This window comes from Ochlerotatus camptorhynchus, unplaced genomic scaffold, assembly GCF_037179485.1.
Source record: "Ochlerotatus camptorhynchus isolate MF236.1 unplaced genomic scaffold, CSIRO-AGI_Acam_v1.1 ptg000277l, whole genome shotgun sequence".
Classification (NCBI taxonomy): Eukaryota; Metazoa; Arthropoda; class Insecta; order Diptera; family Culicidae; genus Ochlerotatus; species Ochlerotatus camptorhynchus.
Window position 1 is genome coordinate 7,185,581 of NW_027040766.1, and position 18,689 is coordinate 7,204,269.

General features: G+C 40.6%; 2 protein-coding genes across 2 annotated transcripts; one reads left to right on the forward strand and one right to left on the reverse strand.

The window, feature by feature from the left end:
• Positions 1-202: 202 nt before the first annotated feature.
• On the forward strand, positions 203-2,523 carry LOC135706329 (tubulin alpha-1 chain). The gene is made up of 2 exons (XM_065227944.1): positions 203-360; positions 1,015-2,523. Exons 1-2 carry the CDS (start codon positions 358-360, stop codon positions 2,362-2,364), a joined length of 1,353 nt encoding a protein of 450 aa, XP_065084016.1. The 5' UTR covers positions 203-357; the 3' UTR covers positions 2,365-2,523.
• Positions 2,524-14,132: 11,609 nt separating this feature from the next.
• LOC135706389 (uncharacterized) lies at positions 14,133-15,017 on the reverse strand. Its single transcript, XM_065227997.1, has one exon. The coding sequence runs from the start codon at positions 15,015-15,017 to the stop codon at positions 14,133-14,135; it is 885 nt and encodes a 294-aa protein (XP_065084069.1).
• Positions 15,018-18,689: the final 3,672 nt, after the last annotated feature.

The window sequence follows — 18,689 nt, forward strand, 5'->3', positions numbered from 1 at the left end:
AACCCTCGCGATTTATATCGTCGTCGCATCACGTCATCACACGGCATCTCTTCCCATGCATGAAGTAGAAAATATCCTACGCTCTATGCCGCATTCGATCAAGACAAAAAAAAGCCCTCATCATCGGCCCACGTTACCATGGCGTCTGCGCATAACAGTTTCCGCTCTCTCCAAACCGGTGTCCATAAATAACCCCAGCAGGCAGCGCTTTGCTTCATTCTCAGTTTGGAAGGCGTCCTGATCTGCTGTGTCCAAGCTCGAGTGGATTTATCTGATCAAACTACAAGCTTGCATTAATTTATTAACTGCTAAATCTTTTCTGCTTTTTGTGGAATTTGCCGAATCTTTTGCATCAAAATGGTAAGTAAAAGTGGTTATTTGCAGTGAAAACTGAGTGAAAATCGAGTGAAATTGTGTAAAGGTCAAAGGAAATCTGGGAATTTTCCACTATCTACCGGCAGATGTTTTATGGGACGGGTAGAAAGTGACTCATCAAAAAGTTGAAATTCTGCTTGGAGCGTGGATTTGTTGGAAATGCTGTAGAAATTACACTCAATTCTGTTTTTATGCGATTTTATTTGTTTTTTTTTATCGATTTTTCACTCATGCATGATGGGTACATTTTATAACACCATATTTTACATTGATTTTTTTAAACGAGTTGCATTAAATTTGGTTTAAATTTTGGATCACACGGTCAAAAATAGAGGCAATAAAAATCCCGTAAAACAGAATTAAGTGTATTTCAAACTGAAAAAATAATGTTCTAGAACATTTACCTGGAAACCACGCCCATAAAATTTTCATTATACGTTGCCATGAATCGTGAGCAGTGACTCATCATCTGCTGCTATGCTGCAGTGAGTAGCATAGAAAGCAAAAGAGAAGCCGAACAATGCAGTTATTTCCGTCCATGTGGCATCCCAGATTTCCTCTCACTGCCTTTCACCGTTATGCAGGCCAATTTTAGAAAGCCGTTAATTTTATACTTTCACCTCTTGCTTTTCCCAACAGCGTGAATGTATCTCCGTGCACGTCGGCCAAGCTGGTGTCCAGATTGGTAACGCCTGCTGGGAACTGTACTGTTTGGAGCATGGAATTCAACCCGATGGTCAGATGCCATCGGACAAGACCATCGGAGGTGGTGATGACTCGTTCAACACCTTCTTCAGCGAGACTGGAGCCGGTAAGCACGTGCCCCGTGCCGTTTTCGTCGATCTGGAACCAACCGTAGTCGATGAGGTCCGCACCGGAACCTACCGTCAATTGTTCCACCCCGAGCAGTTGATCACTGGAAAGGAAGATGCCGCCAACAACTACGCTCGTGGCCACTACACCATTGGCAAGGAAATCGTCGATCTGGTTCTGGACCGCGTCCGTAAGCTGGCTGACCAATGTACCGGTCTGCAGGGATTCCTGATCTTCCACTCGTTCGGTGGAGGTACCGGATCCGGTTTCACCTCGCTGTTGATGGAGCGTCTTTCGGTTGATTATGGCAAGAAGTCGAAGCTGGAATTCGCGATCTACCCAGCTCCTCAGGTTTCAACCGCCGTCGTTGAACCTTACAACTCTATTCTGACCACCCACACCACCCTGGAACACTCGGATTGTGCCTTCATGGTCGACAATGAAGCAATATATGATATCTGCCGTCGCAACTTGGATATTGAACGTCCAACCTACACCAACCTTAACCGTCTGATTGGTCAGATTGTTTCCTCCATTACTGCTTCGCTGCGTTTCGATGGTGCCCTGAACGTCGATCTGACTGAGTTCCAGACCAACTTGGTGCCGTACCCACGTATCCACTTCCCGCTGGTCACCTATGCCCCGGTCATCTCGGCCGAGAAGGCCTACCACGAGCAGCTGTCGGTGGCTGAAATCACCAACGCTTGCTTCGAACCGGCCAACCAGATGGTCAAGTGTGACCCACGTCACGGCAAGTATATGGCCTGTTGTATGTTGTACCGTGGTGACGTTGTCCCCAAGGACGTCAATGCTGCTATCGCGACCATCAAGACCAAGCGTACCATCCAATTCGTCGACTGGTGCCCAACCGGTTTCAAGGTTGGTATCAACTACCAGCCACCAACCGTCGTTCCAGGTGGTGATCTCGCCAAGGTTCAGCGTGCCGTATGCATGTTGTCCAACACCACCGCCATCGCCGAAGCCTGGGCCCGTCTGGATCATAAGTTCGATCTGATGTACGCCAAGCGCGCCTTCGTCCACTGGTACGTCGGTGAAGGTATGGAGGAAGGTGAATTCTCCGAAGCCCGTGAGGATTTGGCTGCCCTCGAGAAGGATTACGAGGAAGTCGGCATGGATTCCGGTGAGGGCGAGGGTGAAGGCGCTGAGGAATACTAGAAAGCTGATTCGTTGAACTACCGTTACGAAGTCAAACCGAACCACACACAACATCATGCACCATTTTTTCTCGCTATTCAACAGTGACGCTATTTCTCCATTTTGATAGCATAGTTCAAAATTCCCAGAAATAAACACAGCAATGAAAAGAAGCATGAACCTCTAATTAAAAGTTGTTTTCAATTATTAAAAAAAAATCCATTGATTCACTCGTGCGTGGGCCTTTAAATTCAGTCTGCCGTCACCTCCCCCTAGATGGAATTACACTTTCCGCTCAAACGGGCTTGTTTTTCTGTTCCACTTGAAATCAGTACCAAATGACGCAATCACTCGTTGAACGTGAAAATAACCTTTTACGGTGCGAATAAACCGTCTCGATTTATAGGTATGGTATTGATCAAACCGGCCGTCTGTCGCCAGCCCTCCTACCTACTCACCCACCAAATAGATAGTTAAGTATTTTATTCGTCATTCTGTTGAATCGATTTCGAGACATGTTTGCTCAATTATGTAGAATACAAGGTAGAATGGCTCCCGGCCACACGCAGAGGCAACAAGAGGACGCAGAGGAAAGAGTCAACCACCCACACACTGGCACTGGGTAGTAGATAGACAGAAGGCAGTCTCTGAATCGATTGTGGGAGTTTGAATGGGTTTCAACGCATTTCACGGCGACTGGGGTCCTACACACACATAAGGCTACATAACTAAATTGACGCACCTAGTGGGAAGCGGTGTGAAAACAACCTTTCCACAACTCCAAAACTGCTTCCCACAGACTGAATATCCGGTCCTGCCTACAGTACCGGGCATAAGTATTGCAATTGCAATACATTGCGATTTTGTATCTTTTTCGAATGTCCATGGAATATTCTGAAATCTGGGCGGCTGAGTTGATCAAGCAATCGAAATTTATCGGTACAATTTTGAGCGCAATCGGTTGAAGAAGTTTGAGCATTTTCAGCAAAATTCTTCTTTTTGGAGTAGTCTATTTAAAAATTGAATTTCCTGGAGTACACTGAACCAAATATGCGGAAATTTTGCTGATTAATAGTTAAGACATAGGTCTTTCATATACCTAAAGTTTCACTAATATCCGTCACGCAAAACAAATTTATCAATGTAAGGTTGGATTTAAATATTACATCCTCTGCATATGTTTCATACAACAAAAGTAATGACAATTCTTGCAAGTTTTTCCAGAATGTATATTTTTCGTATAAAACCTTCACGATATGATTTTTTTTTTGAGGAATGCGTTTGGGGAAATACACTTTGTATGAAAATAAACAAACAAAAAAAAATCAAAATTATTTTAAAAACCTTCTGGCGACCACATTACGAGTCTGTTCATGTCGTGAAACATTGCAAATTCTGCATATTTTTCATGAAAATCTTATCAATAGAATGTTACATTTCCCGGATGGATATGCAAAAAAGATATAACAGTTTGATTTATATAGCCGGCTGAAAAATTAGGCAAGATTATCCGAGCTGGGTTTTCACTCTGCGGACAAAAGCATATAACATCGTTTCTCTGCTGCCACGTGAAAGGAAGATATATGCTTTTGTCCGCAGAGTGAAAATCCAGCTCGGACAAAAGTATATAACCTTGCCTAATTTTTCAGATAGCGAAATCATCAAACTGTTAAAAGTTTGTTTGTACAAAACGGATTTTAGTGAAACTTTAGGCATATGAAAAAAAAAACTATCAACTATCAACTGTCAATGAGCAAAATTTAGGTACTCCAGGAAATGTAATTTTTAAATAGGCTACTCAAAAAAGAAGCGTTTTGCTAACAATGTTCAAACTTCTAATAATGTTCAAAATTCTACCGATATGTTTCGAATTCTTGATCAACCAGCAGCACAGATTTCAGACAATATCACGGCATCCAAAAAAGTTACAGCTCTTTGAACTCTTTGAACTGTTTAGAAGAGAAAACAAAATCCAGATGTTATATGCTTACGTCCGGTACTGTACCTATTGATTTGCATAAGCGAACGGGTGAGTCATAATAAAGTACCGAAAATAGCGCTATCGAGCTACGTCCAACGCACAACGTCCATGTATCTCCCGTCTCTCCCTTTCACTGTTGTAAGAGGGTTCCTCGTTTTATTTTCAACTGCAGTGCAGCGTTCAATTTCCAATACAGACATATTTGTAATACCATCGAGGTAACTCTAAGACCAGAAGGTCCCGAAGAAACGAGCTCAGCTCTGGTACTATCTTCGGTCCCAAGCTAATCGATGCACCCCTCGAAACATAGGAAAATCCACGAACATTTTATCTATCAAACATTCATAGTGAATAAAAATAAACCTAGTGTAGTACTAGAATTTCAACTAGAATGGGGTACGGTAATCGATTTGCTTGGGACCAATAGGTTAGTCAAGTAGTGAGCCAATTTAAAACCGTTAGTTTCGAATTGATTGTTGGTATTACCCTTGCCACACTGTCATATAACTAAAGGTTTTAAAATTGGATTCAACACGTCTTTCAGTCTGTGACCAAAAGTTGTTCCAATTTTGAAGCCGGATAAAAATTCAGCTGAAGCTTCTAGCTACCGTCCAATATGTTTGCTTTCTTCAATAAGTAGACTTTTTGAAAAGATAATTTTAAATAGAATGATGCTTCACATCAATACGAACTCAATTTTCGCATATGAGCAGTTTAGATTTCGCCATGAGCATTCAACTACTCATCAACTCTTAAGAGTTCCCCCGTAACGTGGGTAGATCACCTTTTCGTGGTACGTTACGGGATGTAAGATCAACCACCGATTCCTAGTGCTGACTACTTCAAACTAGGGGAACAGGATTTTTCAGTAATCAAAGGAACACATCTTAGTCCTTGTTACTTTTTATGCCTGTGACAAAACTCGGCTTTGTCCACCGAGGATGATCTTGAAACAAGGAAAAAATGAGTAAGTTATTCTTCATCTATGTGATCCCTAATCTTCTATTCATTGTTCCCTTAATTTTATTGCTAAGGAATCCGATTTTGACTGACACAGGGGTGGGCCTTTGGAGGGTTTTTCAACACTCCGAAGGGTATAAATACGGGACCTTTCAATTGGAGTCGGATCCTTGCGATAAAAGCAAGAGTGGCAACTGTAAAAAACATCGAATACTTCATCATTTCTCAAAAGTGATGGAGTAATACGACATGCACTAAACTATGGACACGGGATATACTACAATAGATCAATTTACTGGTCGCAGTAGTGTTAGGTCCCGAACAGAGGAAAAAAAAACTCTTAAGAGTTACCAATTTAATTTCGTTCACACAAATCTGAAGGCCTCTCAACTGGAGTTGCTCTTCTAGACATAGAAAAAGCATTCGACAGTGTTTGGCATGAAGGTTTGATTGCTAAATTGGAAAAGTTTAATTTTCCACTTTATATTATGAAATTATTTCAGAATTATTTAACTGACAGAACTCTGCAGGTAAATTATCAAAATTCTAAATCTAATCGACTACCTGATAGAGCAGGAGTTCCTCAGGGTAGCATTCTTGGGCCTATATTGTATAACATTTTCACTTCGGACCTCCCTGATTTGCCTCAGGGTTGCCACAAATCTTTGTTCGCTGATGACACAGGCATTTCCGCTAAAGGATGAAGTCTTCGTGTTATTTGCAGTAGACTGCAGAAGAGTTTAGATATTTTCTCTTCTTATTTACAAAAATGGAAGATTTCTCCAAACGCTTCCAAAACTCAACTTATAATATTTCCACATAAGCCTAGAGCTTCTTTTTTGAAACCTAGTAGTAGTCACATATTCACTATGAACGGAGTTCCAATTTCCTGGTCAAACCAAGTGAAATATTTTGGATTAATACTTGAGCAAAAATTAACTTTTAAAGATCACATTGAGGGCATTCAAACCAAATGTAATAAATATATAAAATGTTTGTATCCTCTTATAAACAGGAAATCCAAACTTTGCCTGACGAATACACTTCTAATATTTAAACAAGTTTTTAGACCGGCCATGCTTTACGCTCTGCCAATATGGTCTAGTTGATGCACTTTCAGGAAAAAAGCACTTCAAAGGATTCAGAACAAAGTTCTGAAGATGATTTTGAAGTTGCCTCCCTGGTACAGTACTACCGAGGTACATAGAATTTCGAATGTTGAGACTTTAGAACAACTTCCAATTAAATTATTAATAATTTATACTTAGATAAGATTAAGTTTTAGCTTTTAGTTTTAAGATTTCAATTGTAATACTGACATGCAGGTTTAAAAAAAACCTGTTTAAAATACTGAATTGCCAAGGAAGGAACAATGTAAAAACACTTAGATATACATCATAACAATTAAGGCTGGTAAGTTACTGTAGTAACTGAAGCACCTAGGTTAAAATGAAATGTAATTTATTTTGAATTTGGAACAAATAAAGAGTTAAAAAAAAACACTGCGTCGACACAACCATCGACTACGATGTCCAACCGGAGACGTCCGAAGATGTTGACAGGTGCCTACATACTATCGAGGAGGCAATTTCCCGGGCCAGAAAACAACACGTGTCAGTATCCAGACAAGTGAGTAACACTCTGAACCTTGACAGCTATACTAAAGACCTCATTAGACTCCGTAACACCATTCGTAGGCAGAACCAGCGTACTGGTCTACCTAACTTGAAGACCAATTGTAATCGATTAACAAAGATCATTCAAGCCGGATGTTGGATCTCAGAAATATCGATTTTGTCAATAAGATCCATTCTCTCCCAGATTGTGCAAAGCCTTTCCGGAAGTTAACCAGAATCATAAAAATAAGCCCAGATCCATTCCACCACTGGTTCAACTGAATCGTCCCGATGATTCAGTGATTCATCTTATAATTCCTGTTGAGAATGCTGCTGTGATTGGCCAACACTTCGTCAGCTCCCATAATCTCAGAAAAAAATCAGGATTAGTCCACAGATATTTTCAGTTTCAGATAATTCAACTTAAGAACTGTTGGTCGAGTGCACGGGTGAACTTTTGTTCATCTACACTGTAAGAAAAGACCTGCCATATATCGAATGATTCGTCATACGGTGGGTTAACAAATGCCAATTTCTTGTTTTCGAATGAAACCAGCTACAAGTGAAAAGTATGCCTAGCATAAAGTGAAAATCATTTTTAAAGTAGATGATAACGGACGTTAAACTTGTATGAATTAAATATTGTTTCCGGAATGTATCAAACCAAACGAACATAATCTCAAATCTGAGAGATAAATGTATCATCAAAGGCCCATAACGAAAATCATTCATTTTCCTAATAAACTGTTGGTGTATGAAAAATGTGATTGAAAATGCAAAAATTCAACAGCTAAGTATCTGACAGACATGTTGAAAATAACGTAACTTTAATTTTTCAAATTGAATTTTGAGTTTCTGTAGGCTGTTATCTTCAACGATGGGTAAGATAGATAGATAAGTTTATACTTCGGTTTATATTACATTAATTAATATGGTTTCAATTTATGATAATTACACCACAGTGCAGTGCAGATGATTGTTCGCCACATAATTGTGCACAGAAAGAAGTTTTCTGAACGTTCCCAGCAGGAAATGCAGGAACTGAAGCAACGAAAGCTGCTCTACAATGATGCCGTTTGGACGCGGGAAGGTATCATGGACAGTTTCCTAGAGACACTGCAGACGAGATCGGTGTTCGATAACCCGGATCAACGATAACGACGGGTATCACGACCTGCGAGAGCGGAGCGGAGGGCGCAACTGAATCGAAGTCGATCGCACTCAGGAATCACATTCAATGCTTACTCCAATTGGAAGATGCTCTCGGAGCTGTTGGGACCTTCATATCTTACTTATAATTATATAAAAATAATGCATTGTAATACTTAAATATTATCTATTTTCAACAGAAAATATTGCTACAACTAGCACTCAATATAAATAAGAATAGCATTTATTTAACTTAAATATTATATTCATTTGATTTACGTCCACCTATGCTTTCAAACATTGAACTAAAATCATCCGAGATTAGGATGATAAGCATCCAAGTTAATGTGGTTTTAACAGATGATGAACTGAATGACAATCATCTCAAACTCATCTGATAATAGTAATAGGGCTTGGGTGAAGCAAAAATCATTCGATCAAAGGATGATGTTTTGGTTCAGTGTACTGAAATAAAATTGACACAACAGCGGGGCCCTTTTTACTAAAAATGAACACATGAATAATGCTCACGTAACATTTGAAAAGGGCCTATCAACTTTTGCACACAAAACTTGTTAAGCCCTTTTCACGCGAACCTTCAAATGGTATTTGCCAGTTACTAAGCTCGGTGGTGCATCACCCACGATGCTTTGATCTAAAGAGCCTGAATTTATAAAGAGACGACATCTTATCCATTTGACAGATGTTCTGCTCAATTGGAATAACTTTTCTTATGACTTTGACAGACAATGGATTGTTCCAATTTTGACATGTCGCCTCTTTATAAATTCAGGCTCTTTACTTTGATCGTTGTACTTCATTGAAATGTAGAAATATAGGCAGTTTCAAATTATATGGCCTTTTATCTGAGCTAATCGTAAAGACGGACGAATGACCGTACCTTTTAATATACACAGAAAAAAAAATTATTGAATATTACATCCAAACTGCTGCAAGCAGGTCAATCCATCGGTTGTGTAATATAACGTTGTACGATGTACATCGATTTTGCGAACAAAATTACTTTCATTAATGTAATATTGTATCTTTTTTTTCCTTTATTTAACGTCGGTCTCTGTTCCGCAATCTAGTGCCAATCACCGACGGACATCGATTGCCATCCATTGACGGCAACCGAATGTGCAGGAAGGCAGCTTCCACACCTGCGTAGGATATCGCACCCATTCAAACACACATGGGCTTTACTTCCCTTCCGAAGGAAGACGTGACCAGAGATGTTTATGCCTCAGAAAAATCCCACCGACCTCGGCTGGGATTGAACCCAGACGCATTGGGGTGAGAAAGCAGTCACGCTTACCACTACACCACCGGCGCCGGCTATAATAATATTGTATCTGCTTTTTGCTATTACATCATTATTTCATGCATCAGCTTGAATTACATTGATCGATATTACATTTTTTTTTTGCTGTGTACTAGTAATCGATATCATCTGTCGAACTGGGAACACGGCATATGCATCTCTGACTTCACAGCGCAGTTTGCATTCACGCTTATTCTATTCCTTTAAGCTGGGTTTAGACAGGGTAAGTCAAATGATCAACTCAGTTGAATTCAATTGGCTTGAAAAGTTGAGCCTGGTTCAACTTTTTTCAATTCAAGTGAGTTGATCAAGTCAGTTGAATGGCATGGTTTACACGTTCAATTCGCGTTCAAGTCAGTTGAATTCAACGGACTTGATCAATTGACTTGCCCTGTCTAAACCCAGCTTTAGAGTACTCTCGAACACGCATAAAAGTCATACTTGTAAGCTTCATTGAGCGCACCGCCTCTCCCGATTGTGCGATCCAACACATATACACTTAACCTTCCGTTACTCGCGCTCTTGTACTTTGTACAACACACATGAATTTTCCATTGCCATTTTGTTGCTGAGTTACCAATCGATCTGAACCCAACAAGTATTCCGCACAAAACTTGTTTTGATCTAAACAAGCTAAACTTTGATTACAGTAAACACCCAACAATGCGGATAATAAGGAAAATGTAAATGGAGATATATATATATCGAGATCATGACCAGATATTTAGAAAGTTACTGTCTGCGACAAAGTTGTTCAGGAGATCATAGCCTTGTCGCTGGCGGACAGTAGTTCAGAATTTTCTCACTACGTAGCGCTAGTATACATGTGAAATTCTCGCATGTGATATACCTCGAGATCCTGACCAGATAGAAAGTTACTGTCTTTCACAAAGTTTTTCAGGAGATCAAAGCCTATTGCTTGGTGCTCAATAGTTCAGAATTTGCTCACTACGCGACGCTAGTATACACGTGAAATTCTCATATAAAATATCTCGAGTTCTCAACCAGATAGAAATGTACTGTCTTCGGCATTGTTGTTCAGGAGGTCAAGGCTTTTTCGCAGGGTGACAGTAGTTCAGAGTTTTCTCACTTTGCGGCGCTACTATGCATGTGAAACTCTTGCATATAAAATTTCCTTAGATCCTGACCAGATAGAAAGTAAATGTATTCAGCAAAGTTTTTCAGGAAGTCAAAATATTTTTGTTGGGTGACAATAGTTCAGAATTTTCTCACTATGCGGCGCTAGTATATACGTGCTTTTCTCGCATATTCAATAGCTCGAGATCTTGATCAGCTACAAAGTTGCTGTCTTGGGTAAAGTTGTTAAGGGGGTCAAGACTTTTTGGCTGGTAAACAGTAGCTAAGAATTTTCTCACCACGTGGCGTTAGTATGTACCCTTCTTGCATATGCTATATCTCGAGATCCTGATCAGATAGAAAGTTACTGTCTACGACAAAGTTATTCAGGAGGTCAAGGTCTTTTGGCTGGTGGACAGTAGTTCAGAATTTTCTCATTTCATGGTGCTAGTATACATTTGAAATTCTCGCATATGAAATATCTCAAGTTCTTGACCAGATAGAAAATTACTGTCGTCGCACAGTGGGACAGCGAAGCCATTCGCGTGGCAAAAACCTCTAGCGCCGTTGGTTTGCTTTCTACAGCGATACAATGTTCTACAAAGTTGCTCAATATTAAAAGCGCCATCTTTTGAAAGTTTCATATTAGTTCATTTTTACGCCACATAGGTGGCGCTCGAGTTTATCTTTTGAACGGAGCATCCTAGCCGAATGTTTTTTCCGGCAAAGTTGTGTAATTTGAAGTGTTGAGAAATGTTGTCCAAGACATCGAAACTCTATGAATCACATTAAGCGAGATATCGGACAATTAGGAAAACTAACCCTTTTTTCCTTTTTTTTCACCTATATACGTCAAATGTATAAGTTTTATACTCTGATAATTATTTATTTATTTATTTTTATTTAATACATCCATCTGACAATAAGTCTTAATGAACCAGAAGCCATAACAAATACTAAATGTATCTGGAGTTAATAATACGTCTCTGGAATTGAGCAGCAGGTTCTCCAAACTCGAACAACTCTTCAACTGTAGAAAACGTGCGAATCATACTCGTAACAGGTTCATGTTGTCCAAAAGAAGAGCGGTGTGAGTCTTGACGCAATAGGAACGTTGAGCGTAGAAATCTGCTTGGCGCACGAAAGTTCAAGCAAGAGAGTAAGTGGGTAGAGTCAATTTCACCACTTAATAACTTCGCGACGAATGTTGCCTGTTGAATTTGTCGCCGTCGTTGTAACGTGTCCATGCTTAGCAAGCGACATCTCTCAGCATACGGAGGTAAGTTTAGTGGATCTCTCCAAGGAAGTTGTCTTAATGCTCGACGAATGAATGTTTTTTGGATACGTTCTATTCTGATGTTCCAGGAAAGTTGGTAGGGAGTCCAAACAACAGATGCAGTCTCGATAATCGGACGAACGAGTGAACAGTACAGTGCTTTTAAACAGTACGGATCCGAAAAATCTCTTGAGATTCTTGATATAAAACCAAGCTGACGATTAGCTTTAGTGATTACCATTGAACGGTGTAAGTCAAACGTAAGTTTAGGGTCCAACATTACACCTAGGTCGCTTACTTGTTCTACTCTTTCTAGTACAAATCCATCAATTGAGTAATCGAATACGATTGGCGTTCTTGTGCGATTAAATGTCATGACCACACATTTTGATATACTGACGGAAAGCTTGTTTAAGCGGCACCAATCAACAAATTGGTCTAACATTGCTTGGAGCTGACGGCAATCCTCGACGTTCTTGAGAACAATGTATAGTTTGAGATCATCAGCGTATATGAGCACACAACCACTCGGCAAGAGGAGCGTCACATCGTTGAAGAAGATTGTGAACAGCAATGGTCCTAAATTGCTGCCCTGGGGAACACCCGAGGTTGCAGCAAATGGTGATGAAGTGCACGAACCCAGCTTGACACGAAGTGTTCTGTTGGAAAGATATGATTTCAGCCAATCAACCAAACCATCCGAAATTCCCAGGCGAGACATTTTCCGAAGAAGAATACCATGATCGTGAACTCCAGCAAATTTGATGTAACTGAGCGTCCTGGCATAAATCCGTGTTGCGTTGCTGAAATGTAGCTCTTGACATGAAAGAAGATAGCATCGTTCACAATGATCTCGAATAATTTTGAAGCTGCAGATAGACTTGTTATGCCACGATAATTTGTCACGTCACGTTTGTCGCCCTTCTTATGGACAGGGAACATAAAGGAATGTCTCCATATTTCGGGGAAAACTCCTTGGTGCAACGAAGCGGTAAAGATGCGAGCTAGGGGATCAGCTAAAACAGCAACACAGCGGCAAAAAATGATTGCAGGTACACCATCAGGACCCGGTGAAACAGATTTCTTCAACTTCCTAACAGCTTTAACGACATACATATTGCTAACCACAAATGTACGCAAATCAATGAGACCCTCAGGAACATTGCAAGCCGCTCTTTCTACTTCATCTGCGTTGGCGGCTGAATCCGAAAAAACAGAACTGAAGTGGCGGGAAAATAGATCACACGATTCGAGCATAGAAGTAGACTCCAAATCGCCAAAAAATACGGATGAAGGAATATTCGACGATTTTCGCTTGGAGTTCACAAACTTCCAGAAGCTCTTGGGATTTCTACGTAAATTGGTCTGGACACGCAAGACATATGACTTGTATAGGGTTGAATTAAGCTTACGGTAGGCGTTGCAAGCGCGATGAAAGTTGCGTTTCGTTTCAGAAGTTCGATGTCGGCAAAGTTTACGCTGCCAGGAATTTTTATCGCGTTTCAAAAGCCGCAGGAGAGGAGAACTCCAAGCAGGAGATATAGGAGGTTTTCGTCTTGGAGTGTTATCGGTGAGCCAATTGCAAATTATGTTGCAAAATTGTGCTGCCATATCGTTGACGTCATTTGTTGCCAGAATACTGCTCCAATCACAGCTCATCAGGAACTCGTTGAGCATGACGAAGTCGATTTTTGAGTAGTCGAGCGTATGTTCACCAGCATCAAGGGATTCCACACGGTCAACACAATCGGATTGAGTTGGTAAGGAGAATAAAATCGGTGGATGATGCAAATCAATAGCCAGCAATGGGGACACCGCTTCGTTAACTACAATGTTGCAATCGGAATCACAGAAAACCAAATCTAGCATGCGCCCCAGGTGATTGCGAATAGAGTTGTATTGCCGGATATTCAGGAAGCTCGTTCCATCCATCAGAGCAGCACTGGCAGCAGACGTCGTGGAAGGATCAAGGTTTAAGATTCCATCATCAAGACAATCCCATGCTATGTGTGGTTGATTGTAGTCACCACAAGCAAGCAAAAGGTCACCATCTGGAGTTGCATCACGTAATTCACGAAGAGTAGCTAAATGGGCATCGATAACACCTACGTCCCGACTACGATCTGGAGGAATATATACAGCGCAAAGCACGAACCGCTTTCCGCGAATACAGGCAGACACACACTGAATTTTCGGCGCGTCCCGACATAGGTAGGGAACGTTCAAGGCGTTGTCCATGTTGGCTGGAGGTACTCCCGGCAGAACAAGTTGGTGATCTGAGGAGGGAATCATCATCAGGCAGGAAATTATGAAAATTATGTTGATACTTGCCTAGACAAGCAAGCTGGAAGACCTCTTCTCGCACATCAGACACAGGGCCGGGACGACTTCGACTGCATTCACCATTTATCGGCGCGACTGTGCTGAGTGGATAAGAGGCTTCCAAAATGCATATTTTTGCGCGTCCCGGGGTCCATCTAACGGTTGATTTGCTGCAAACGTCGTCTGCGGTGTCACTGGCGTGGGTGTTAGATTCACACCAGATGGTCTCCGAAATTTTTGAGCCGAGTGATCTTCGAATTCACGGAATAGAACTCCTTCGGGCCAAGATGACGGATCCAAAGCTCTCTTCTTCAAAGCTGGGTCTAGACCGACTTTGAATGAAATAAAGGTCATGTTACTGGTGTCGGTTCCTTTGGCGACCAATCTCACAAAATCAGGTTCATTTTCGAGTTCCAGGTTGGCTTTCACCATTTCAGAGATTGCTTCGTTGCTCACATCACGTTGGATACGGGACAAGTAGAGCCAGAATTTTGCCGCCGGTTTTTCACATGTAGGTACAGAGATGACGTTCTGACCCAACAGTTTTGAACCAGACTGACACTCAGATGTTTTAGGCACCACAGAGTCGGATCCACGAAATCGTTTTGATGGTCGAGTTGCTTCAAGTGTTGGCCATCGGTTGACAGCAGGTGGCAGAATTGACGGGACAGGCTTTGATGACAACTGTTTAATTTCCGTCTGCAAATTCGTGATAGCTTCCGTGAGAGAAAGCAGCGGTGATTTTTCAACTGCCAAATTGGTGATGGATCGGAGGTGGGAATTCTCAAAAAGTTCCGCACATTTATCGCACATCCAAAAGAGGTTTTTCCGATGGGATGTGAAGTAACCAGACAGGGCACGAGACACTCCGGAACACGTCATGTGAAACACACTGCCACAGTATCCTCGGCAGTTCACATACTCAATGCCAGTAATTTCCAACGAGCACTTGGCACAATTTGTCTCCATGCTGGCAGTTGAACGGTCAAACGCCTTTAATTAGACTTCTTGCAGGAACAAAAGTTGGCGGAAGGACGGTGATGACAAACAAGCTCAGGATGATTGAGTGCTGTTTCAACAATAGCACGTAGGTGAAGAATGAACAAAAACAACTCTATAGCACAGCACAGCGCGGACAAAAACAGTTAAATTGTACTTCGAATAACTACTTTACGAGCACAATTTTTTAACAATAATGTCCGGATGATTAAAACGAAAAACTTGGTCAAGAAATAAATATTTTTGACTAGATAAGACACGAAAAATAACGAATAAAACTACGACTTGAAATAGCACAAGTAGCAAAGCCACACGTTATGACTTCTGTCTGGTAGTTACAGTATCACGACTTCCCTGGGCATAGAGTATGATTGTACTTGCCACACAATTATATTAATGCAAAAATGGTACAGGCATCGAAAGCTCTCAATTAATAACTGTGGAAGTGCATCTAGACCACTAAGTTGAGACCACGCAATAAGCTAATATGCCATACCCAACAAACAATCGTCTATTGAAGAAACGACTTCTTAGCCATTTTATTCAACTGCATGCTTAATAGTACTTGTACTATTTTTAATAACAACTTCTGTTCCGGCTTTGTTAACACAAATCTGGAGAATTTATTCAACCACAACATTGAACTACTTTGGTGTTGTATAAGGTATGTCGAGAAGCTTTTATTCGACTTATATGAGTTGTAACAGAGTTCATACGATAAAATTTTTGATTATTCAGCGTTTATTAGACATCACTGCTTCCTTTTTAAACAGTGATGCTCTGTATACCCTTGATTCTCATGTGAAGTAACGTTTAATTAGACATTATTATACATTTATTAAACGATTATTCAACTGTGGGAAAATTAACCAGAAAATAAGATGGGACGGGGACAGACAGGGAAGGAAGGGTGTGTTTCTTAAGTGTAATTGTATCCATTATTTCTGACGTTGCTCGCACCACACAGATATTAGAAAATTTATAAATACTTATACATGTCGTTGTATGGGATTCGAACCATGTACCTTCCGATCACCAGCCGCTTGCCTTGTCATCTGAGCTATCCTAGAATTCATCATATGGGCAACTCAATAATCAATAAAAGCTTGCATGAAAGTAAATACCTATCAGCACTCCCGATCGCAACTCTAGCTCCTTCAAGGCCCTGTGGGAATGATTAATTCATTCATCGTTGTTTAACATGAGACCAATGTTACCTCTTCACCACTCCAATCCCAAGGAAGGTTATTTTATTAACTAGATAAATGCATTCATTATCGTGAGTCATGTGATCGATGATTACTATTTAAATTAATTAGATGTAGAAAACAAATAAAAAAAGGGTTAAGCTTGGGATTGAACTCATGACCTTCTAATTGGAAAGCGGAAACGGTAACCACTACTCTACTGATTTCGCCTTGTTGTTAGATTGAATCAGTGTTGTCGAATAATGAATCTAATACGTCGTTTATAAAGCATTTATAAATCATTTGATTACAACATGGACGCATAGTGGTATAATAGCTATTATGCTGACTGTATTCACCTTTATTCAGCAATATTGTAAAGTAATGCAATGAAATCTAATAAAGGAGCTGGAGAACATTTATTAGACGTCTAATAAAGCATGTTATTAAATCAATTGAAAACAGTCGAATTAAAGTGTCAATGTATGCACAAATTACACTTATTCAGTTTGTTATTAGATCAAACTTCTGGCGTTGAATTGGGAAGACATTTAACACCTTATCATGTTTTACACACAAAGCAAAATTTCAACAAATTTGAAAGAATTTACGAAATGCAATATTCAAATAATGTTATATGAAAATGCCTGCAGTTGTCTGTTCAACTGTGGTCGTTATTTTACTCAGCAAGGTCTACACTAATCACTGTAAAAAAATTGGCTGCTACTTTTTGCTATATTTTGAGTTATTTACATTTTTATGCATCACTTTTTTAAGACATTTATGTTAATAACTTTATAATAAAGTATGATAAATAAAATAATGGGATGAGTCAAACCATTTTGATAATTATCAGAGTATAAAACTTATAAATTTGACGTATAGGGTTAACTACCCTATTTCCGGCCTATTAAGCACAGCCCGCACTTAGTCTTTCTTAATCTAGCGTAGTTTAGCATCAAACGGAATGTTATTATTACTGATGGCTTCCAAATTTACTTATCTTTCCGTATGTACAGTAAGATATGATAAAGAGAAACCAATCGCTGAGATATTGTCAAAAGTCTAACACTGTTTCTTGACGCCAAACTCGGCCTGTGGATTCTAAACTCGGCCTAACGCATTGAAACGCCATTGAAACGCCAATGAATTCACTTCGGCCTATCGGATGAAGATAAAAATTGATTCGGTCGGAGCGCTTCTTTTGTCTTTGGGAATAATGGGTGCAAACCTTCATATCACGCGTTTTCGTTGACTTCGTTCCGTAGCTCATTAGCTAAAGTATCGTACCAAACGCATAATTGACTCGTTAACTTTGAAATCATGGATTTATTTGAAGTTTCCTGCTCGATAGGCCCAAAATGGGCGATTAGGCCGAAGTAGTTCTCTACCCTATAGGTGTAAAAAGGAAAAAAAACAATTTTACAGGTTAGTTTTCCTAATTGCCCGATATCTCGCTTAATGTGAGCCATAGAGTTTCGATGTCTTCGACAACATTTCTCAACACTTCAAATTACACAACTTTGCCGTGAAAAAATTAAAGGGTTGTGTCCTAGACACGACCGCAGTATGACGTAGAACCACACAAAATTGATGTTTTTCATGCATTTTTGACTATTATGTAACGAATGCAAAAGTTTCAGGCATTCAGCAGCTTAAGCGCCACTCTCGTAAGTTGAGAGACTGCTGTTGCTGTTGGAATGCTCGGCTAGAGACTCTATTTCAAGGCAGGTAGTTAACGCTCAAACACCCGAATCCAATTTAGCTTTCCCAATCCGCAGGCCGAAAAACTATATCCCTAACTCAATCTGAGAATAATGAGAGGATATTCTGTCCCCCACAGCGGTGTGATCGAAACACAAATCAATTCCCCAGAACACCCTATGTGGCACGTCAACTTGAAAATAAAGAACCTACATATTTGCTTTTAGGATTGCTACAGGTAAAATCATTGTATTAATCATTTCTCAATTTTGGGTTCCCTGCCTGAAAAGTGACGTCACTAGGTTCTATTTTGTGGGTACAAAGTTCGCTTAATTCTACGCTAACCTGTGTACTGCTATGCTGGCTCACGATAGCTGGATACGCTGATCGACAACTTCGTACTGACCTGGAATCGGTCTCGGTAACCGGAAATCATTCACATTCGGGTAACCGGGACGACCATCATGCGGTCACGCTCACCTTGAGTAAGCTACCAAGCACACGTCGGTAAGTAGGTAATCGGCTCGATCGGGGCTCCCGCGTATGAGTTTAGTTAGGGCAGTCCTGTGCACGTTCGCGCACGTGCGATGTTTCGACGTCCAATGACGTAACGGCTCGTAACGAATGGTTCGGGCCGTTGATAGCTCACGTTACCTGAACGGTCGCCACAAACGACCACGTGGCGGCGATACTGTCGTCTTCGCTGTTTTCGTGCAGATTTTGTGTGGGGTGTCGGACCGTAGGGTGTTGG

Excerpts from the sequence above, each read along its gene's own strand:
- LOC135706389 (XM_065227997.1), bottom strand. The coding sequence starts at position 15,017 with ATGGAGACAAATTGTGCCAAGTGCTCGTTGGAAATTACTGGCATTGAG.